Source organism: Phycodurus eques, chromosome 4 (genome assembly GCF_024500275.1).
Source record: "Phycodurus eques isolate BA_2022a chromosome 4, UOR_Pequ_1.1, whole genome shotgun sequence".
Taxonomy (NCBI): Eukaryota; Metazoa; Chordata; class Actinopteri; order Syngnathiformes; family Syngnathidae; genus Phycodurus; species Phycodurus eques.
Genome location: NC_084528.1, coordinates 15,577,261 through 15,600,012, shown reverse-complemented (window position 1 = coordinate 15,600,012; position 22,752 = coordinate 15,577,261). Strand labels below are relative to the sequence as shown.

General features: G+C 43.5%; 3 protein-coding genes across 5 annotated transcripts in view; all 3 read right to left on the bottom strand.

The window, feature by feature from the left end:
• Window positions 1-1,271, bottom strand: part of pklr (pyruvate kinase L/R) — a 30,707-nt gene extending 29,436 nt beyond the window's left edge. The window contains exon 1 of one of the 2 annotated variants that reach the window (XM_061674228.1): window positions 1,183-1,271. Coding sequence is in view for 1 of the 2 variants with exons in the window: in XM_061674227.1 (XP_061530211.1) it covers window positions 1,183-1,210 (28 nt within the window). In the remaining variant the exon portion in view is untranslated. The remainder of the gene's footprint in view (window positions 1-1,182) is intronic. The other variant, XM_061674227.1, reaches the window with a different exon arrangement.
• Window positions 1,272-1,348: 77 nt separating this feature from the next.
• LOC133401343 (cytochrome P450 11B, mitochondrial) lies at window positions 1,349-14,200 on the bottom strand. The gene is made up of 9 exons (XM_061674229.1): window positions 13,817-14,200; window positions 13,019-13,174; window positions 12,732-12,946; window positions 9,673-9,876; window positions 8,632-8,801; window positions 8,404-8,570; window positions 5,040-5,118; window positions 4,745-4,954; window positions 1,349-1,526 (listed from the first exon to the last, which is right to left on the bottom strand). The coding sequence occupies exons 1-9, from the start codon at window positions 14,077-14,079 to the stop codon at window positions 1,416-1,418; spliced, it is 1,575 nt and encodes a 524-aa protein (XP_061530213.1). The 5' UTR covers window positions 14,080-14,200; the 3' UTR covers window positions 1,349-1,415.
• A 61-nt stretch (window positions 14,201-14,261) lies between these two features.
• Window positions 14,262-22,054, bottom strand: LOC133401344 (complexin-3-like). 2 transcript variants are annotated; one of them, XM_061674232.1, is made up of 5 exons: window positions 21,767-22,054; window positions 21,535-21,658; window positions 18,125-18,363; window positions 16,644-16,731; window positions 14,262-15,706 (listed from the first exon to the last, which is right to left on the bottom strand). In XM_061674232.1, exons 3-5 carry the CDS (start codon window positions 18,358-18,360, stop codon window positions 15,485-15,487), a joined length of 546 nt encoding a protein of 181 aa, XP_061530216.1. In that variant the 5' UTR covers window positions 18,361-18,363; window positions 21,535-21,658; window positions 21,767-22,054; the 3' UTR covers window positions 14,262-15,484. The 2 variants fall into 2 exon arrangements, with proteins under 2 accessions (XP_061530216.1, XP_061530215.1); XM_061674231.1 differs by having other exon boundaries at window positions 21,535-21,645.
• Between the last annotated feature and the right edge of the window lie 698 nt (window positions 22,055-22,752).

Below are 22,752 nucleotides of genomic sequence, written 5' to 3'. Positions count from 1 at the left end.
ATGACTGAGGAATTCAGGGAAGCTCCTTTTATACCCAATCATGGCACCCACCTGATCCCAATTAGCCTGTGGCCTGTGTTGCAGCCATAAGATTTTAAGTTAATGATTATTTGCTAAAAACAATCAAGTTTATCAGTTTGAACATTAAATATCTAGTCTTTGTAGTGTATTCAATTAAATATAGGTTGAACGTGATTTGCAAATCATTGTATTCTGTTTTTATTTATGTTTAACACAACATTCCAACTTCATTGGAATTGGGGTTGTATTACCATCATCATCATGATAATAATAATGGTGGCACGGACGACTGGTAAACACATCTGCTTCACAGTTCTGAGGACCGGGGTTCGAATCCAGCCTCGCCTGTCTGGAGTTTGCATGTTCTCCCCGGGTACTCCGGTTTCCTCCCACATCCCAAAAATATGCATTGCAGGTTAATTGAAGACTCTAAATTGTCCGTAGGTTTGAATGTGAGTGTGAATGGTTGTTTATATGTGCCCTACAATTGGCTGGCGACTAGTTCAGGGTGTACCCCGCCTCTTGCCCAGAGTCAGCTGGAATAGCCTCCAGCACGCCCGCGACCCTAGTGAGGCTAAGCGGTTAAAAGAATGGGCAGATGGACAATAATAATAACTATTGGTATATCACCTTGAAAAACACATTTATGAAGTGCTTTGATATTCATGAAAGGTTTGCAACCTTAATCACAACTGCCTCAAACGTCTTGGATACGCTGTCTGCTGATGACATTTTTTCTTTTCGTTTTTTTAATCCAAGTTGTGTCTCAGTTTGACTGATTGAAGCAGAAGTCGTAAATCTTTAGCTACAGAACAAACAGACCTTTGCACCTTTGCTGTAGGAAACACAATCCAAAAATACATTCCTTGGATTAAACACTTATTGTAATGTCATATAATAATTAAAGCAGACTGATGATCAAAACTGTAATCGCACATATGATCCTCATTTTAGAATCAAGATTAGCTTTCCAAGAGACGGACATGGTGTCCAGTACTAGGTTCCTAGTTGCACCACACACAGCTCATGAGAAATCAAATGTGACCATAAACTTGCAGAATTAAAGTGTTTAAGATGCAAAGCTTAGAAGCAATCGAAGCAGCAGAAGATGAGATGAAAGTAAGTTGTAAAATGCGGAGCAATTGAAAGGGAACCACCAACCTGTAGGACGCAGGCAGTCGCAGGCCATAAATGAAAGCTGACAAGCGGCACGAGCAGGAAAGAATGAGCAGGCTGGCTCATCTTTAGCGGCACCTATAGGACACCTCTGACAGACATTTTGTCACAATGAAAACCACCGGGAAAGGAAGGCACACTTTACTTGGAGTTGAGTAAATTGTTGTTTTATTCCAAAACAACACTTCTTGTCGAGAGTGTGTGTGTGTACGTGTGTGTCAGAGCTTCCTGAAGGTGATGCTAGGTGGTGATTCGGGCTGCAGGATGAGTGCAAACTTGGTGTCGATGTCTTTTGGAGATGACACACTGAGGTGGAAGTTAAGCAGGATCTAAACAGGAAAACAAAGGCAAGACTACCTCAATAATTTCTCATTTTATTGATGTCGTGTAGCTTATCCTAACTGCAGTGGAACGAACCTCTTAAGTAAAACAATTCAGGTTCCTGGCCTAAAATGTGGTAAAAAAAAATAAATGAATAAAAATCAAAGGGGGGGGGGGGTTCAACGTAAAATTTCAGAAGCAAGGGTGGGCAAACGTTTGTGGTCAAAGGCCACATTTGAGTTCTCACAGTGACTAATTAGTTATTTGTAGACGAGGTTTTAAAAAATGTATACATTAGGCCGCACGGTGGGCGACTGGTTAGCACGTCTGCCTCACAGTTCTGAGGACAGGGGTTCAAATCCCAGGCTCTCCTGTGTGGAGTTAGCACGTTCTGCCCGTTACTGCGTGGGATTTCTCCAGATATTCCCATTTCCTCCCACATCCCAAAAACATGCACGGTAGGTTGATTGATGACTCTAAATTGCCCGTAGGTGTGAATGTGAGTGCGAATGGTTGTTTGTTTATATGTGCCCTGCGATTGGCTGGCAACCAGTTGAGTGTGTACCCCGCCCCTCTCCCGAAGATAGCTAGGATAGGCTCCAGCACGCCCACGACCCTAGTGAGGAGAAGCGGTACATTGTGTATATTATGTGTGTATATGTAAAACACTCAATCATTCTCATTTTTAAGTGTTATTATTTCTAATTAATATTCAGGTAGGCGGCACGGTGGCCGACTGGTTAGAGCGTCAGCCTCACAGTTCTGAGGACCCGGGTTCAATCCCCGGCCCTGCCTGTGTGGAGTTTGCATGTTCTCTCCGTGCCTGCGTGAGTTTTCTCCGGGCACTCCGGTTTCCTCCCACATCCCAAAAACATGCATTAATTGACAACTCTAAATTGCCCGTAGGTGTGAATGTGAGTTCGAATGATTGTTTGTTTGTATGTGCCCTGCGATTGGCTGGCAACCAGTTCAGGGTGTACCCCGCCTCCTGCCCGGTGACAGCTGGGATAGGCTCCAGCACGCCCGCGACCCTAGTAAGGAGAAGCGGCTCAGAAAATGGATGGATGGAGGTTCAGGTATGTATGAAATATTACCGTTTATTGTTGCATATCCAGGGGCGGAGCTATGTGGTGCCCTGACAGAAAGTAATATAGTAGTTTGTAATATAATATATATATTATATTACAAACAGCGGCTGAAATAAGTATTTAATATGTCACCATTTTTCTCATTAAATTCCGAAGGTGCTATTAACATGAAAATTTCACCAGATGGGGTGTCTCTCTCACACACACACACACACACACACACACACACACACACACACACACACACACACACGCATATATACACAGTGGGTATGGAAAGTATTCAGACCCCCTTAAATGTTTCACTCTTTGTTATATTGCAGCCATCAAAATCATTTAAGTTCATTTTTTTCCTCATTAACGTACACACAGCACCCCATATTGACAGAAAAAAAATATCACACAGCCATAAGTATACAGACCCATTGCTGTGACTTTACCTCGGGTGCTGTCCATTTCTTCTGATCATCCTTGAGATGGTTCTAAACCTTCATTGGAGTCCAACTGTGTTCGAATATACTGATTGGACTTGATTAGGAAAGCCACACCCCTGTCTATATAAGACCTTACAGCTCACGGTTCATGTCAGAGCAAATGAGAATCATAAGGTTAAAGGAACTGCCTGAAGAGCTCAGAGACAGAATTGTGGCAAGGCACAGACCTGGCCAAGGTTACAAAAACAAATTCTGCTGCACTTAAGGTTCCTAAGACCACAGTGGGCTCCATAATCCTTAAATGGAAGACGTTTGAGACGACCAGAACCCTTCCTAGAACTGTCCGTCCGGCCAAACTGGGCAATTGGGGGAGAAGAGCCTTGGTGAAGAGGTAAAGAAGGACCCAAAGATCACTGCGGCTGAGCTCCAGAGATGTAGTCGGGAGATGGGAGAAAGTTCTAGAAAGTCAACCATCACTGCAGCCCTCCACCAGTCGGGGCTATATGGCACAGTGGCCCGACGGAAGCCTCTCCTCAGTGCAAGACACATGAAAGCCTGCATGGAGTTTGCTAAAAAAACACCTGAAGGACTCCAAGATGGTGAGAAATAAGATTCTCTGGTCTGATGAGACCAAGGTAGAACTTTTTGGCCTTAATTCTAAGCGGTTTGTGTGGAGAAACCCAGGCACTGCTCATCACCTGTTCAATATAGTTACAACAGTGAAGCCTGGTGGTGGCAGCATCAAGCTGTGGGGGTGTTTTTATGCTGCAGGGACAGGACGATCGAAGAATACATACATATATATATATATATATATATATATATATATATAAAATGCATTACATAAATGAACAATATAAGTTAAACAACTAATGTTAACTACGTTAGTAAGTATGTAGTAAAGTCATAGAACTGTGACAGCAAAATACCTGCTAATCTATAATTAGATTGCTTCGTTTTAACCAGCGGTGCGTGCTTCTTTCAGTTGAAGCGATCGACCAAGCGCATTCTTCCTCCATATCCATACTTCACATCCTGATGACACAAGATGCAGTATGCCTTCCCAGGTTCTTTAATCTTTCTAATATTTTCGCGAAGGTATTCCTTTCCGACGTTTAATTCCAGCCAGCGCCAATTCCACGGATTCTTGATCCTGTTATCCTTATCAAGCTTCTTTAAAAAGTCGGTCTCGCCGTGCTCCCTCTGTACTATGTCCCTCCGTGACACAGACTTCCCGCAAACCTTCATTCATTCATTCACCTTCCATTCCACTTATCCTCACTAGAGTCGCAGGCGTGCTGGAACCTAGCCCAGCTATCTCCGGGCGAGAGGTGGGCTACACCCTGAACTGGTCGCGAGCCAATCGCAGGGCACATATGTAAAAGAAATAACCATTCGTACTCACATTCACACCTACGGACAATTTAGAGTCTTCAATCAAACTACCGTGCATGTTTTGGGGATGTGGGAGGAAACCGGAGTACCCGGAGAAAACCCATACCGGCATGGGGAGAAAATACAGACTCCACACAGGCGAGGGCAGATTTCAACCCCGCTCCTCAGAACTGTGAGGCTGATGTGCTAACCAGTCATCCACCTGAGTAGCTAATTTTTTTTCTCTATTATTTCCTATTGGGTATAATGGATTTTAAATGTGAAAAAATTATTTCAAGTTTGTTGGTGATGCTGCCTGGCGTCACTCACGTGCATGAGCAACAGTTGAATCTCATTCTCAGCGATCCTGCGGCCGATGCACTGTCTGGGCCCGAAGCCGAACGCCAGCGAGCGGAACGTGGCCCTGCGCTGGCCCCCCTCCTTTCGCATGCGGGCCCACCGACCCGGGTCAAAGTTAAGCGGGTCATCGAAGACGTCCGCACTCCTCCCCATGGGGTACAGACACACCTGGACCAAGGTCTGAGGGGGGTAAGATGCTCAGAATAAAGCACATGCTGTACTTAATATACTTTAACTTTGTTCTTTGTTGACATGACTCACTCACCCCTGCTGGAATGTTGTAATTCTGAAGAACAATGTCTTTTACCGGGTAACGCTGAACTGTGATACCTACTGGGTACAGCCTGCAACAACACAACAACATTTTAGAATGGAGTTTCTCCTCACTTAGGTGATGAAAGTCCGAAATTGTTGGGGGCTTTTTTTTCAAACTTCTGAAGAAGAAAAACAAATATCACATAACAGTTGTCTTCTCAAGGGTACCGTGTACTATATGTACTTGTCCACCAACAGAGCGCATATTAAGTAGAGACATATAATAACATAATATCAACGTTAATTGAAGTGTACTGTTTCAATACACTAAGGATAACTAAATATGCTGACAGTTTACATTTATACACTGATCACAGACAAAATAATAATATAAACTATTATTTGTACTGTATACTCAAGACGACAGTATTTGAGAATACTACTAATAATCATTATAATCATGATGGTACCAATAATAATGAAGATAAAAAATAGTTTTTACTAAGATTCAGTCGCGTTTGACATATTTTATACAAATAAATTATTTATATTTAGTCTTAAACGCCATAAATGTTTCAAGAACCCAATAATCGCATCCACCTTAATGGCTTGGTGGAAAAGTTTAGAATCTACAGGATCTCCATTAACTCCCAGTATGCTCTCCCAAATCTGGCATCATCCAGACTTCAAAATTAATAATATAGCCCTTCATTTTACTACATGGGAACAACATGGACCACCTACACACAACTATTTAACAATAATATTTTTAGGACACGTGATGAACTGTTCCAAGAATTCCAAATAACAGGCGGAAACTTTCTTCAATACAATAAATTAAAAGCAGCAATTAAAAAAAAGAATAATAATTTAAAAAAAAGAATACCAACAGTCCAGTTTGTAGAGCAAATAGTGAAGCAAAAGTTTATAAATTAATTTCATGCACGAAATCAATGCACTTAGCAATCATCAAATGGGAAGACCTTTCCATGTCCGCTGACCGTAGCTACTGGATACCGATTTTTAACAATACGTTTAGAATGACAAAAAGCACAAATCTACACCTTATACAATATAAAGTCCTCACAATCATTACTTGTCGCATTAGCTACTGCTAAGAAAACAATTCTATTCAACTGAAAAAAAAAACAAGCTATTAACATAAATCAGTGGCTAAATAACATCATAGGATATATATATATATATATATATATATATATATATATATATATATATATATATATATCAGCAGAAGGAAAAAAATCAATGACATATATACGTAGATAGCTGGTCACCTTTTCTCAACATGCTAAATCTAGATTCTTGATTCCTTTGCCTGGGTAGTGTGCCATCTGACAATAAGACTATCTTCGTAAGTGTGAAAGTAAACTTTTGAATTTTGTATTCTTTGTTGTCAACGTTGTTGTTTTATTATTATTCTATTTATTTATGTATTTTTATTTTCCCACACATTTTAGATCGGTTTGCATGGTGAGAGGACACATGCATGGAGTGGGGATCTTCTTCTCTTCTCCCTGTATTTGCGGTTCCAGTGTCTGTGGAGGTGGGACTTTCTTCACTCCTTCCCGATCTCGGGGGTGGGGAGGAACCACTGGGGTGACCTCCCGGGGAGTGTTGGTGGTGTGATGGGGATGGCGGGGGGGGGGGGGGGGGGGGGGGGGGTCCCGGGATTGGTGCTGCGGGTCTGGGTGGGGCAGCCCTCTTCATCGGTGGTTGTCCGGCCTGATGGGCCTCGACCTACAGGAGCCATGCCTCTTAAACACTCAATTAGACTCACTCATGAATCCCACAGGCCAAAAAGGCCCGATAGGACTCCTTCTTCAGCTTGACGGCATCCCTCACCGTTGGTGTCCACCAACGGGTCCAGGGATTGCCGCCATGACAGGCACCGACTACATTACGGCCACAGCTCCGGTCGGCCGCCTCGGCAATAGAGGCACAGAACATGGTCCGCTCGGACTCAATGTCTCCCGCCTCCCCCGAGACGTGGGTGAAGTTCTGCCGGAGGTGGGAGTTGAAACTCCTTCGGACAGGGGGTTCTGTCAGACGTTCCCAGAAGACCCTCACAATACGTTTGGGCCTGCCACGTCGGACCGGCATCTTCCCCCACCATTGAAGCCAACACACCACCAGGTGGTGATCAGAAGAAGAAGAATCACCTTTATTGTCATGAACATGAATGCATGCACACGAAATTTGTTCTCTGCATTTCACCCATCACAGTGAACACATTCACATGTTAGTGGAACACACTGGAGGAGGGGGCAGCTGAAGCGCCCGGGGAGCATTTACGGGTATCAGTGTCTTGCTCAAGGACACAACAGCGTATGTTGGCGGATGGCCCAGTCGGGGTCTTGAACCTAGTTCCCCCACAGTGGCAGGCGATGATCTTAACCATTGGGCCACGCCTCAGTTGACAGCTCCGCCCCTGTCTTCACCCGAGTGTCCAAGACATGCGGCCGCAAGTCCGATGACACGACCACAAAGTCGATCATCGAACTGCGACCTAGGGTGTCCTGGTCCCAAGTGCACGTGTGGACACCCTCATGCTTGCACATGGTGTTCGTTATGGACAATCCGTGATGAGCACAGAAGTCCAATAACAGAACACCGCTAGGGTTCTGATCGAGGGGGCCGTTCCTCCCAATCATGCCCTTCCAGGTCTCAATGTCATTGCCCACGTGAGCATTGAAGTCCCCCAGCAGAACGGTAGAGTCCCCAGCGGGAGCGCTCTCCAGCACCGCTTCCAAGGACTCCAAAAAGGGTGGGTACTCTGAACTGCTGTTTGGTGCATAGGCACAAACAACAGTCAGGACCCGTCCCCCCACCCGAAGGCGGAGGGAGGCTACCCTCATGTCCACCGGGGTGAACCCCAACATACAGGCGCCGAGCCGGGGGTTCATAAGTATACCCACACCTGCTCGGCGCCTCTCCCCGTGGGCAACTCCAGAGTGGAAGAGAGTCCAACCCCTCTCGAAAGGACTGGTACCAGAGCCCAAGCCGTGTGTGGAGGCGAGCCTGACTATATCTAGTCGGAACTTCTCGACCTCACACACCAGCTCAGGCTCCTTCCCTGCCAGAGAGGTGACATTCCACGTCCCTAGAGCCAGCTTCTGTAGCCGGGGATCGGATCGCCAAGGTCCCCGCCTTCGGCCACCGCCCAGCTCACACTGCACCCGACCCCTATGGCCCCTCCCACAGGTGGTGAGCCCATGGGAAGGGATTTAATGAATGTGTGTATCTTAAAGTGTTTTTTGTAGTAATTATCTTTACATGACTATCACTTAAAGACAAAAACGTAAAAAACAAAAAGTATTGTTATCATTATTATTATTTATTTGTTAGTGGCTTACCTGAGAATCTCCTTGACAGTGCCTTTAAGTAGCGGCGCCCCATCCAGGGCTTTCTGAGGGTCACCACCAGCCTGGCCCATAGACTCTGTCACCTGACGCCTGACGCTCTCCTGCACCGCGGGGTTACGAGCCAGCTCAAACAGACCAAACTGCAATGGTACAGCCGTCTGAACAGAAACACACAATCAATACACAAATATAAGCAGACTGGTAGTGACATTCACACACCGTGTCCACCGCTCCGGCCATCAGTTCAGTGATGTTGGCTTTGATGGCCTCGCCAGATAACTGTCCTTTCTCCAGGAGCTTCCCCAGGACTCCAGTGGACTTGCCTACATCGGAGCTGGGAGCGGGTCTGGAGGACAGGCGCTGGAAGCCCCTTTTCATCCTCGCTTCGGCTGAAAGACAGAGGTTGCAGAAGCACTTGCACTGTACATAAGTAGAAGTACAGATACTGTACTTGAAAAGAAAAAAAAACAAAGAATGGTAAAAGTACTTGTTTAACTCCAGCACGGGTGGGTTAGACCAATCTTTGTAATTTCCTAGACCAGCACACCCCGGCGGATCCGAGGGTGGGCGGGCGAAGCTCCACCATCCCCACACCCCCCACTGCCACCACATATTTGCAGTTCGCGTTCACAACTTCACATTCAAATGTTTTCTTTTTTTTTTCTCTTTGGTGGGGACCTATTCTTTGTTATCAGCTGAAAAACTCTAGCATTTGCAGTTCTTGTGCTCAGGCCAGAACAATAAAACTAGTTTTGCTGCTATCTTGCTGCCAAGGAACTGGGTTGAAGTGAGTTGAGGAGCTTCATTAAAACAAACGTAGTGCTTTGTCACCATCTTGTGGCATCTATAGGCAATTATAAACCCTTTCAAGGGGGTGTGAACTTGCAGAATTTTGGTCTTGGTCCTGGTTCACTTTACCCACTTTGAAAACAACGGGGGAAAAAAACTACTTACTAATTATTACTTGCCCACAGGGGACATGAGCGTGAAACCCGTTACTGTCAGAAAATTATTGGAGCCCAAACCAGCATTCAGTCCCTAAACCTACCCAATGGGAGGGGTCGAGTTTGGTAGCTGTGATACCTAGCCCTCAAGAGTAGCGTTACATGTCACATGGCGGTTGTCATCTTTTCAGACCAAGAGCTAGCTTGCGTTGACTAAGGCTTATATTATTTTATCAAAATGTCATTCCTCCCCAATACTGTGTAAGACAACAGCCCAAGGTTAGAAAACAAAAAAAAAACATTCCCCCAACACTACCGTGGCTGAAGATGTGGTCCCATGCAGTGGCGTGCTGGGTCCACAAGGAGGTCCCGAGGCGGCCCAGCAGGGGGGAAGGCAGGTATAAGAGGGGCACTGTGGTGGTCAGCATTCTTTCCACTGCCCAGATGAACTTCTGAGACTCCATGGGAGGCTTTGATGAGAAAAGGCCGATGCGCTCCCCGTAGAGAATGTAGCAGCTAGCTGCGTGGAGGGATCGCACATATGGGGGAGGAGCAAACCATTAGTAACATACAACCCCAATTCCAATGAAGTTGGACGTGTGTTAAACATAAATAAAAACAGAATACAATGACTTGCGAATCATGTTCAACCTATATTTAATTGAATACACTACAAAGATAATATATTTAATGTTCAAACTGATAAACTTTATTTTTTTTTAGCAAATAATCATTAACTTAGAATATTATGGTTGCAACACGTTCAGAAAAAAGCTGGGACAGGTGGCAAAAAAGATTGAGAAAGTTGAGGAATGGAACATCCCACAGGTAAACAGGCTAATTGGGAACAGGTGGGTGCCATGATTGGGTATAAAAGGAGCTTCTCTGAATTCACAAGCAAAAGATGGGACAAGGTTCACCTCTTTGTGAACAAGTGCGTGAGAAAATAGTCGAACATTTTAAGGGCAATGTTCCTCAACGTACAATTGCAAGGAATTTAGGGATTTCATCATCTACAGTCCATAATATCATCAAAAGGTTCAGAGAATCTGGAGAAATCACTGCATGTCAGCGGGAAGGCCAAAAAACAACATTGAATGCCCGTGACCTTCGATCCTTCAGGCGGCACTGCATCAAAAACCGATATCAGTGTGTCAAGGATATGACCACATGGGCTCAGGAACACTTCAGAAAACCAATGTCAGTAAATACAGTTCGGCGCTACATCCGTAAGTGCAACTTGAAACTCTACTATGCAAAGCAAAAGCCATTTATCAACAATACCCAGAAACGCCACCGAGCTCATCTAAGATGAACTGATTCAAAGTGGAAAAGTGTTCTGGGGTCCGACAAATCCACATTTCAAATTGTTTTTGGAAATTGTGGACGTCGTGTCCTCCGGCCCAAAGGGGAAAAGAACCATCCGGACTGTTATGGACACAAAGTTCAAAAGCCAGCATCTGTGATGGTATGGGGCCGTGTTAGTGCCAATGGCATGGGTAACTTACACATCTGTGAAGGCACCATTAATGCTGAAAGGTACATATAGGTTTTGGAGAAACATATGCTGCCATCCAAGCAAGGTCTCTTTCATGGACGCCCCTGCTTATTTCAGCAAGACAATGCCAAACCACATTCTGCACGTGTTACAACAGCGTGGCTTCCTAGTAAAAGTACTAGACTGGCCTGTCTGCAGTCCAGACCTGTCTCCCATTGAAAATGTGTGGCGCATTATGAAGGGTAAAATACGACAACGGAGACCCCGGACTGTTGAAGAGCTGAAGCTGAACATCAAGCAAGATGCTTTTATGTTGGGGTTTATCTTGAATTTCATCTTTTATTTTTATCTTGTTCATAATTGTTACTTCTTTGCCTCTAAAAAACTATGGATTTTGCCTTGTATATGAATGGTGCTATACAAATAAACTTGCTACATCTTGCCTTGCAGTCTACCAATACTGGACATTTGACCCTCAAACCTGAGCAAGAGCTCTTTTGATCCCAGGGTAAAGCATTTTGATACTGGACTAGAGTTTTTTTATTCTGGGCTTGAGCCTTGTGATCCTGAGCGAGAGCCTTTGGACCCTGAGCTAGAGCCTTTTGATCCTGAGACAGAGCTTTTTGATTCTGCAATTGAGCCTTTAGATTCTGGGTTTAAGCCTTTTGATCCTGAGCTAGAGCCTTTCGACCTGGGACAATAGCCTTTTGATCCTTGGCTTGGGCCTTTCAGTCCTGACCTGAAGGCTTTTGACCCTAGAGTATGGCCTTTTTGATACTGAGCATCAATCATTGGCCAATATCTTTCAGTCATCAGCGAGCTAGAGCCTTTGACCATATGCGAGGAGCTTCTGAGCCTGGGACTAGGGTTGTGAAGCAAATTTTTCATCCTGTCTTTTTATACTGAGGGCATGTTTTCATTCAGTTTTACATCTATCAGACATGCTGGAAACACACCAGGGAGACAAGCAGTAGCTTCACACCTGGCTGAGGCCTTTTTCGACAAGCAGGGTGCTATGACCCAAAGTCAATAACCTAGCCTTCAAACATGCGCAGATGCATACAAGTGAGTCACACAAGCATCACACTTGTAAATGTGTCATGTGTGACTTTGTCTCACTTCTATTTTTGAGCATGCGTGACCTGGCACGTGTCCTATGCTAAGCGCTCATACGGTGCTCACGGAATGTATTTACAGAGCATCAATTATTCTCCACATTTTATGTTACAACCTTACTCCAAAATTGAATGCATTTTTTCCTCGAAATTCTCCACAAAAAAACACCATAGTCATGAGATGAGCATTTTTGTGTGTGTTTTCAAATATATTACAAATGAAAAAATGAGAAATCACACATACCTACAACTATTCACAGTCTTTGCTTAATACTTTGTTGACATACCTTTGGCAGCTATTAAAGCCTTTTCTAAATATGACGCCACAAGCTTGGCACAATTATCTTTGGGCAGTTTAGCACATTCCTCTTTGCAGTACCTCTCAGGTTGGACGGGGAGCGTCCATTTAGAGATCTTTTTCAGAGATGTTTAATCAAATTCAATTCTGGCCTCTGGCTGGGCCACTCAAGAACATTTATTTGGTTGAGTTGTCCTATTTTTCCTTTTAGTACATTTGCTAAAATCTCCCCCCAAAAAAGCCTTTTATATTGTGATTATGGGGTGTTGTGTGGAGAATTTGTAAGGCAGTTTTGTTTAATCCATTTCGGAATAAGGGTATAATGTAACAAAATGTGGAAAAAGTGAAGCACTCTGTTTTCTTGATACACTGCACGCACAAGAAGAGAGAGAGCTGTGAAAGTTACACTGTCTCTCAAGGAAAATAGCTGGATGAATAGAGCGGGAGCATATGTAAACTCTGACCTTCCAGTGCAAAGGCAAAGATGTCTGGACCGGGGTTGAAGGTCAAGCTGCTTTCGCCGTGCGTTCCTCTTCCCTGGCCCTCCACCCTGCCCTTGATCATCCGGCAGAAATCCCTCGCCACCTCGTCCATGTCGGGGAGGAAACTCTTGACGGCCGCGCTCAACATCACCTCCTTGTTGAGCAGCAGCCGGTCGGCACGCCACTCGGCACCGTTCCTGACGAGAAACCAGACAGTCAGTAAGGTTGGGGTGTATGTGAGTGTGTGCAAGAGAGCGAAGGGTGCTGACTTGAGGAAGACTCCTTTCTCGTGCCCGCGGGTCTCCCGGTGCGTGGCCCATGGCTGCAGGACCATCCGTTGCGGGGTGAGGCCTTCGTAGCGGAACAGCTCGGCGATGTCGGATGGCAACATGATGTTCACGGTGCTTTGAGGGCCAAGGTGCTCCCTTTGACATGCACGCACACACACACACACACACACACACACACGCACACACACACACACACACATACAGGATCAGCTCATGGTCCAACATATACCACATCACGTGCTTTCGACAGTGAATATAAAAATTTTACACACCCCTGTTCAAAGGCCAGGTCTTTGTGATATTAAAAAAAAAAAAGAGATCTATCGTTTCAAAACTTTTTTCCACTGTTATTGTGACCGATGACCTGCAGAATGTAAGCGAAAAAAAAATATTTTAGAGTGGAAGTTGGAAAAAAAACAACCGAGATGATGTGGTTGCACAAGTGTTCGCACCACCTTTTATAACCAGGGATGTGTTCAGAATTAACCAGTCCCACATCTAGAGTATTTGCACCCACTTTACCGATGGAAAGGAACAATTCATAATCCAAAGCATTCCACATCAAATGTCATCTATCTCGTCTTGTCTGTATCTACCCATCTTTCGAGCTAGCTATCTATCTATGGAGAGGATCAATCACATCATAATCCAAAGCATAGTACATCATGTTCTTCCCTGTCTGTAGAGATGTTCCAATTGATCCAAAGCTTTCGTCATCTATCAATGGAGAGGATCAGCTGGCGATCCAAACCTTTCCTCGTCGTGGCCAAGCGGTACCTGTAGATGGGTCCGAGTGTGTTGAAGGAGCTCTCCATGTGCTTGTGAAGCAGCCTGAAGCGACCTTCCCTCCAGAATGTGACCAGGTTGAGCCATCTGTTCCTGCCAGTGTTCGGGATCTCCTCAAAGCTCCTCGTCACTCTAACGTTTTCTGCTCCTTTTCCCCCCACCATCACGTTGAGCGCCCTGGAGGCTGCAGGGCCACAGAGCCGCGCTCGGACGCACATTCTCACCGCGTTGGACATCCTCACCGCGTTGGACATGCTCCTCACCGGGGGCGAACCACATGTGAGGTCCGGTTTATTGCCGACTTCCCGCCTCCAGTAATCCTTGGATGCGCTCTTCCTGATAGGAAGTGATGATTTATGAATGTGAAGGTGGCCAGTTCAAGAGAATGACAACACATTCCTGCTGTCCTGAAAAGACTCGCGAGAGGACATCCAGCTGGACAAATAAAGCTTTATTTTAATATTTGCCAACAATTTCATTGACATTTGACCTGCTACTTCTTACTATACAACCTTGTATGAACAAATATTTATCCACCCACAGCAGCTCACTGCAAAAAAGATTTGTTTAACCATATTAAACAAAACTGTTATCACGTACTGCGATTGGCTGGCAACCAGTTCAGGGGGTACCCCGCCTCCTGCCCGATGATAGCTGGGATAGGCTCCAGCGCGACCGCGACCCTTGTGAGGAGAAGCGGCTCAGATAATGGATGGATGGATATTATCACGTATACCAGGGGTGAGAAAACCTTTGTGGAGAGATGGGCCAGGTCATTTGTAAAAACAAATTTATATGTACAATCAGTCACATTTTAATTGTATTATATTTTTTTACTTATACTATTTTTTTTTTTTTTTTTTACTTATACTATTTTTTTCCCCAATCCACCCATTTTCTACACCGCTTATCCTCACTAGGGTCGCGGGTATGCTGGAGCCTATCCCAGCTAACCGCGGGCAGTAGGCGGGGTACACCCTGAACTGGTCGCCAGCCAATCGCAGGGCAGATATAAACCGTGCCACCATTTTTTCCCAAATACATGTAGAAACATTTATTTTACTGTTTTTATTTAATTGAAGAAACATGCAAACTCCATACAGGCGAGGCAGGATTTGAACTCGTGTCCTCAGAACTGTGAGGTGGATGGCCTAACCTTTTTTTTCCATTACATGTAAAATTGTTTACTGTATTTATTTAATTGAATTACAAAATGCATTGTATTAATTGTAATCAATTTAAGAAAGCAATTTACAGAGGGTTCAATCCCCGGAGAAAACCCGCACAGGCACGGGGAGAACATGCAAACTCCACACAGGCGGGGATTGAACCCCGGTCCACAGAACTATGAGGCCACCGTGCCCATTTATTAAATTGTTTTAATGTAATACAATTGAATATGGCGGCACGGTGGACGTCTTAAATGAAATTGATATTTTAATTACAGATATTCCACTACCTCTCTTGATTGATTGGCTGGGAGAGACATGATTCTACTGCCTTATAGGGAGATGTGCAGCGTCCATTTTGATTCAAATGACCAAATATGATTCCATAAAGACATTACTGTATTATTAAAAAATAGAACAATGCTTGTGGTGGACCATAAGATGGTTATTTCAGAAAGTCTGTACAGCGGCATGTGATACATTGTCTCAGTCACATGACTTGACAAGCCTGCGCTCTCTGGGGCGTGGCAGCCGTGGCGTGTTTGCCGCGTTTGCCCCCCGCCAGCGGGCCCAAGCGGAGGCCTTGGAAGGCGCCGAGCAGGTTGAAGCCGTCATCCTTCGTCTTGTTGTCGGGACGTACCAGGTTGGACAGCTCACGGGGGAGCGACACGTTGCCGCCAACGCACTTCAGGTGGCTACCGTCCTTGGAATTCTTAATGATACAGAACAAAACATAACTCTCATTTTTTTTGTAGCACGTGTGTCTTGAAGAAACAACATTGTATTTTATTTCTACTCTCGCTTTAGCTCATGACATTTCATACAAGAGCTGTATCAAAAGATTCTGTCCTAAAGAAGCTAATAGTATTAATTAGAGTATTATTGTTGTTAAGATTCTGATTCTGATTCTGCATGCTGCCTTTTGTTGATCCCCAACAACATGAGTACTTTTTCTTTATTCATATACAGCTGATATTCATGTCTGCATATACAGTATTACATTATGTGTACTCTTGCCACATACACTGTTACTGCTCATTTTCAATGTTTGGTGCCGTAAATCTGAATAGAGACTTTTGAATTTTGGGGGAGAGAAAATGTATTTTGTATTCATAACTGCTGCTACTTAATTTATTATTATCTGTCTGTCAAGAATTTTGGATCAAGTTCTTGCATTAGATGTCATTAAATGTGAGTAAATCTTGATGCAGGGTTACACTAAAATGTGCATTTCCTAACTGCTGGCTTAAAGTCATTTGAAAGATGAGAAGCAAAATCATTTATTCGTGAAATTCGTTTAAACTCTTGTGGCCACTTTGACAAAAGCTTGTGACGACCATAAGCGTCATGAGCATAAATGCAAAATAGGCCGGCAAAATAATTTTGCAGTAAAAATGAGTCCAAGATGAAGTCATGAATATGTTTAGAAAGCCAAATGAACATTGCGGGTAGCGGTTCGTATCCCCGCCGAACGCATGTCGTCGTCACCACTATTCAAAATATCAGCATGTATTGAGCTTGATTGTTTTTTTTTTTTATATATACAGCACCTGTCTACAGACCCAATAATTAACATTTCCAACATTTTTATACAATCATTCACCTTGCTGCAATTGTATGGCTATCTCCTGAGTGTTACACAAACACACCTCTGCTAGATGATATTTTCTCCTGAAGTGAACTCTCATGGCTGCTCTCTCTGCATTCTTCTGAGCGTTCATGGCTTCACGCAGTTTTCTGGAAGTGAACAAACATACTTAAAAGGAAACGTGAGGCTCTGCGGACTGAGCTCTCTTCCTCTAATACGTCCGCTCAGGCTGGTGTCATTCAAACACAACACACAAAGAGGATTTTCTTTATCCACCCATCATCAAGAAAAGTCACAGGTACTCATATACAGTAAATGTCACGGATAAAGATTTTTAACTTTTAAGAGTGCTATAAAGTGTTAACTATTAATTCCGCCAAATGCAAAATTGCACAAGGTAAACTGTTATTTATAAGTCATTGTTCGTTAGTTAGTTAGTTATATGTCCTGTGATGTGTAGCTTGCAGTTAAATAGTAAGCGTGTGGGCTAGTTAGTTACCATTAAATCGTGTGATGCATTGCTTTAAGTCACTTAGCATGTGAGCTTGGTCGCTAGCCAAAATTTGATCCTTCTCCTCCAGTATAGTGTTTGAGTTAGTTAGCATGTGAATGAGCTAGCAACCTAAAAGGGGGTTATTGTCATCTATTGTTCTTAGTTAAATAGCTAGCATGTGAGCTAGTTCGCTAAAACAATGTGCCTCCCTGGAAGCACGAGGAATCCCAAGACACGCCCCGCTGCAACATGATTGGCTCCTGCATCGTGCGAAGGGCAGGCTACGCAGATGTAACGTGAGGACCATCACAAAAATGTATTCACATTCGTACGAAATAAAAAGGTTAGTGGGAAACATTAACCCCGTCACACCTAAGTACAACAACCAATCATAGTGCAGCGACGCACAATGATTGGTTATTTTGGCATCGTAATATCGGAGCAGGTTGTGTCCTGCCAGGAACACACGTGGGATTCCTAGTAACACTCCCAGGAAACATTTTCTTTACCCCCACTTAAGAGGGCTGGAGTGGAATAGGTCTCGTATTTTTTTTTCAGCGTCCACTCAGTGCCATTCTAATTACTATCCATCCATCCATTTTCTGTAATGTTATAACTATACACACATAATATACACATCCATCCATTTTCTGTACCGCTTCTCCTCACTAGGGTCGCGGGTGTGCTGGAGCATATGCCAGCTAACTTCGGGCGAGTGGCAGGGTACACCGTGAACTGGTCGCCAACCAATCGCAGGGCACATACAAACAAGCAACAATTCGCACTCACATTCACACCTATGGGCAATTTTAGAGTCTTCAATTAACCTACCATGCGTTTTTGGAATGTGGGAGGAAACCGGAGTACCCGGAGAAAACCCACGCAGGCACGGGGAGAACATGCAAACTCCATTTGAATCCGGGTCCTCAGATCTGTGAGGCGGCTGTGCTAACCAGTCGTCCACCGTACCACCTTCTGATCACTAATGTTTACCTAATATTTACGATGAAAAGTAAAGAGGAAAGACGATTGTGATATGCAAGACTTGCCTCTCCTTCTCCAAGTCTGCCTGGTAAGAGCGAACCACCGGTGGATATTCGGCATCGGCTGTTCGTCGAGGAGGGGCCTTCCTCGACCTGCCGCAGCCTCCTTGTCCTCCACCACGTCTAGCTCTGTGGTACCGGCGTTTGGCACACAACTTCCTGTTGCTCATGGTACTCACACAGCTGGTGAGCTTCCTGATGGGCGCGCGTAGAGACTTCTTCACTCTCGTCACAGACTCCATGATCTACAAACACAATAAACATGCAGTGTCTTATTGAAAATAGCTAACGTGATTTGATTTTTTTTCCACCCCAGATACATTTGAGTATGCCTGCTTTGTTAAAAATTGATCACTTCAATGCATAAGGAAGCCCTTTAGCCACAAAGGTTTTGCATGCAGATTCACTTCACAGATTCATGTTACTACAGTCGTTAGCTTTGGTTAACGATTAAAGCCTTTTCTCTTGTCGAAAGGCTCAACACGACCGCGGACTTGGATGAACGCTGCTGGCAGCACTGACGTCTGTGTTCGAATATTCTTATCAATGAAAGCGTATTCTCCTATCTCCATGCAAATAAATCAAAAATGTCCTATCTGCGATTAAACATAGCTTTGAGGAAATGTGTTAATGTTGGTATACAGTAAATGATAGCAATATAGGCTATAATACCAACTTTAATGATGTTTAAAAAGTCATGAAAAATAATGGTTTTGGCGATGCGAGAATTCTGTCTGATGGCAATGATATTTAGGATTGCTTGCACTGTATAATTTCCCCGCAGGTACGACAAACACAAGCAGTTTTCTTGAACGGGTTTATTGAAGACATCTAATCTCCAATGGCATCGTGAAAACTGTACAAAAATAATGATACCATTCACAATATTTACAAAAATAAGAACAAAAAAAGGACATTGAATGTCCGTGACCTTTGATCCCTCAGGCGGCACTGCATCAAAAACCGACATCAATGTTCAAAGGATATCACCACATGGGCTCAGGAACACTTCAGAAAACCAATGTCAGTAAATACAGTTCGGCGCTACATCCGTAAGTGCAACTTGAAACTCGACTATGCAAAGCAAAAGCCATTTATCAACAACACCCAGAAACGCCACCGGCTTCTCTGGGCCCGAGCTCATCTAAGTTGGACTGACGCAAAGTGGAAAAGTGTTCTGGGGTCCGACAAATCCACATTTCAAATTGTTTTTGATAATTGTGGACGTCGTGTCCTCCGGGCCAAAGAGGAAAAGAACCATCCGGACTGTTATGGACCCAAAGTTCAAAAGCCAGCATCTGTGATGGTATGGGGCTGTGTTAGCGGCAATGGCATGGGTAATTTACACATCTTTGAAGGCACCATTAATGCTGAAAGGTATATACAGGTTTTGGAGAAACATATGCTGCCATCCAAGCAACGTCTTTTTCATGGACACCCCATCTTATTTCAGCAAGACAATTCCAAACCACATTCTGCACGTGTGACAACAGCGTGGCTTCGTAGTAAAAGAGTGCTAGACTAGAAGTTAATGATTATTTGCTAAAAACAATAAAGTTGATCAGTTTGAACATTAAATATATTGTCTTTGTGGTGTATTCAATTAAATATAGGTTGAACATGATTTGAAAATCATTCTATTCTGTTTTTATTTATGTTTAACACAACGACCCAACTTCATTGGAATTGGGGGTTGTAGCATCTTTTGACGTGTGCCTCAGACACATTTGGTAGGTCTCTCAGCCATAACTCCCACTGGGGTCTTAGGAATTTTTGGTAGCTCTTCATCCCAGTCAACAATGTCTCTGCACATCTGTTGGGGAACTTGGTTCCTAACAAGGACAAAGGGTGCGACAAACTCAAGGGGGTCATATATAGAGGTTACAGTTGAGAGCACACCTCGTCTTGTCAGTGGATGGGGCTTTACTTGGACTCTGAACTGGAAGGTGTCAGATGTAACACACCATTCTACTCCAAGAGCTGTCTCCACATGTAGTACTCCGAAGCACATTCCTTTTCCGGGATGCTCGCCATGACACGTTTGCCGTTTGAGTCTTACTTGTGCAGTCTCAGCTTCCCAGTGCTGCAAAGTTCTCTTGACTGGTTGACAAGTTGTATGGCTTGACTGTACACTTCTATTCTCACTTGTGCTGCACTTACCTTTCATTGTTTCCAACTGCTGTAGCTTTCTTTTCCCTTCATCAAGGGTTATTTGGAGGTCTGCATGTTCTGCCGTCATTTGGGCTTTGATTTTAGGTTTCTCGTGTTCTATCTGGATTCTTCGTTTCAAGTCTTCGGCTTCTCGTTCCAAACGCCACGACGCCTTACAGCTTCTGCCTCTTGTTCAGCTAGTTTGTTCATTGCTTCCTCTTCCAAGCGCTGTATTTATTCTTGTTCTCTTTCTTGCTGTTACAGTCTGCTTGCGTTGGAGCCAGGAAAGAATGTACAAAGGTGCACTGAGACCCAAGTGATATGGCTTAGAATTTTTTCGAAATACAGTCGGCGCTGTCGTTTGGCCAATTTTTTGCTTTTGACTTCAGAGCAAAATTTTGAGACTGTATGGTGGCGGTGAACTCAACTCATTTTGTAATTAGTAGCAGTTTGACAGATCGTTAACGATTGCTCAAAAAAGGGACCAAGTGCTTGCTTCAAGCTGTTTATTGCCACACCAATTGAGGTTTATTGTCACACTAAACATAAAACCAAGAGAATTACACATTGTGAATTTAAAACAACCACACAGCGTTGCTTTGGAAAAGTTCGTTTAGCTTAATGCTGACAATGGGAATCGCTATCGACGGGCTAACAAATAGCATCGGCGTTGCAGTGTTGTAACCCTGTGAGCAACAGATATTTGACCACAAACAGTTGAGCAACACATTTGGACGGACAACAACAATACTCACAGGTATATATTATTTATCCTCTGCGAAGAACAACTGATATTACTGCGGTTTACTTAGTCTCGATCACCTCCATGGATATCTGTACACTATGTGCATTTTACACTGCTCCCAGGTGGCCAAAACATGGATACCAGAAGGAACAGCACAATGTCCATTGAATGGAAGCATGAAATATTGCTGTTAGATTTCCTTAGATTATATTTGATTGTCAGTACTTTATGTTTTTATAATGTATTTTTTTCACGTTTGTGTTGCTGTTTTTCCCCATTTCAATTCATTTTAATGGGGAAAAATGATTTTAGATACGAGTGTTTTGAGTCACGGGCAGGGTCATAAAACGAATTAAATCCGTTTCTCAAGGCACCACTGTATTGATGAAAAAAAGCTTGCATGAATTTTTCAGCCTTGATGGAGGCCTGGGCTCTACTCCTGATAGCTTTAATAGTCTCTTACCCTTTTTCATTCGGTACGTGACCATAGAAAAGGGTGATATGAATGAATCTGACTTACTTATTTAAACTTGTTGATGGCGGCTTGTGTTGTGCTTCTCTCCTTCAGTCATGTTGCATGGATCAGGGCGACCAGAAGATGCTGGCAGGCAGTATTAAGTCAGATGGAAACCTGGACAAGAACACTGGTCACACACACAAACACAAACACACATACAGTAATGCATGCAGAGGCTAATGTGCAGGCAGTGAAAGATGAAGTGTGTATCAATGACAAACATGCTCAGTCTTACCGGTGGATGCAGGTAGGTGGTCAGAGTTGTCAAACGCTTACAGCATAAATCCTGATCCTAACAGATGGCCTCCACGTCTACCCTTCAAACACAACAAGTATCAAAAATAAAAGTTGTTGTTGTTGTAAAGGCTCCTGCCTGCTTTCTCGCTTCCTTCCTTGTGTGTTTTCTATCCTGCAAGATGACCCTTCTTCTCTCCTGCACAGATAAGCACTTAATGAGGGAGATCTTGTTAGCCATGGCAGGTAAAGAACCCCCACTACTCACGTGCTCAAAGTGCAAGGCTTAGAGGATACAAATGGATGATGTCATCCAGATTGACACACACTGGCCTGACATCTGCCCATGCCCTTGTTAAGCATTGGCTTGGCCCTACTTACTGGACTGCTTGAGGTGTAAAAAAAAAAAAAAAAAAAAAAAAAAAAAAAAAAAAAAAAAAAAAAAAAATTTTAATTAAATACATAGAAATATATAATGTAATTAGTAATTGAATTAATCAATTTTCAATCTGATGGGCTTGTTAATGTCCCACAACAATTACAGAAATAAAACTTTGACAAGTTATTAAAAAAAAAGCCACAAAATTAATTAAATCAACCACAAATAAAATCATAAACATATTTTCTTCCATTTATTAATCAATGATCAATCAACCGATCCCGTTTAGCACCACGGGCGGGAAGTACATTAGTAAGATTGCCATAAATAAATGACATAAAATGAATAAGTAAAATGGGTATATATACTGTAAATACATTAGCCATAAATAAAATAACAAATCCCTCTATTCATCAACCAAGTTCTCCTGATCCTGTACAGGGTCATGGTGGGGAAAATACATGAATACCAAATAAATAGAAAAAAAAGATCACAAGTGAAAACTTAACATTAAGCACCAAATATATGTATTAAATGTAATTCTCTCTCATTTTAACATATATTCCCAAACGTTTATTGAATGTCGTTAAAAGGTAATGGAACACAGT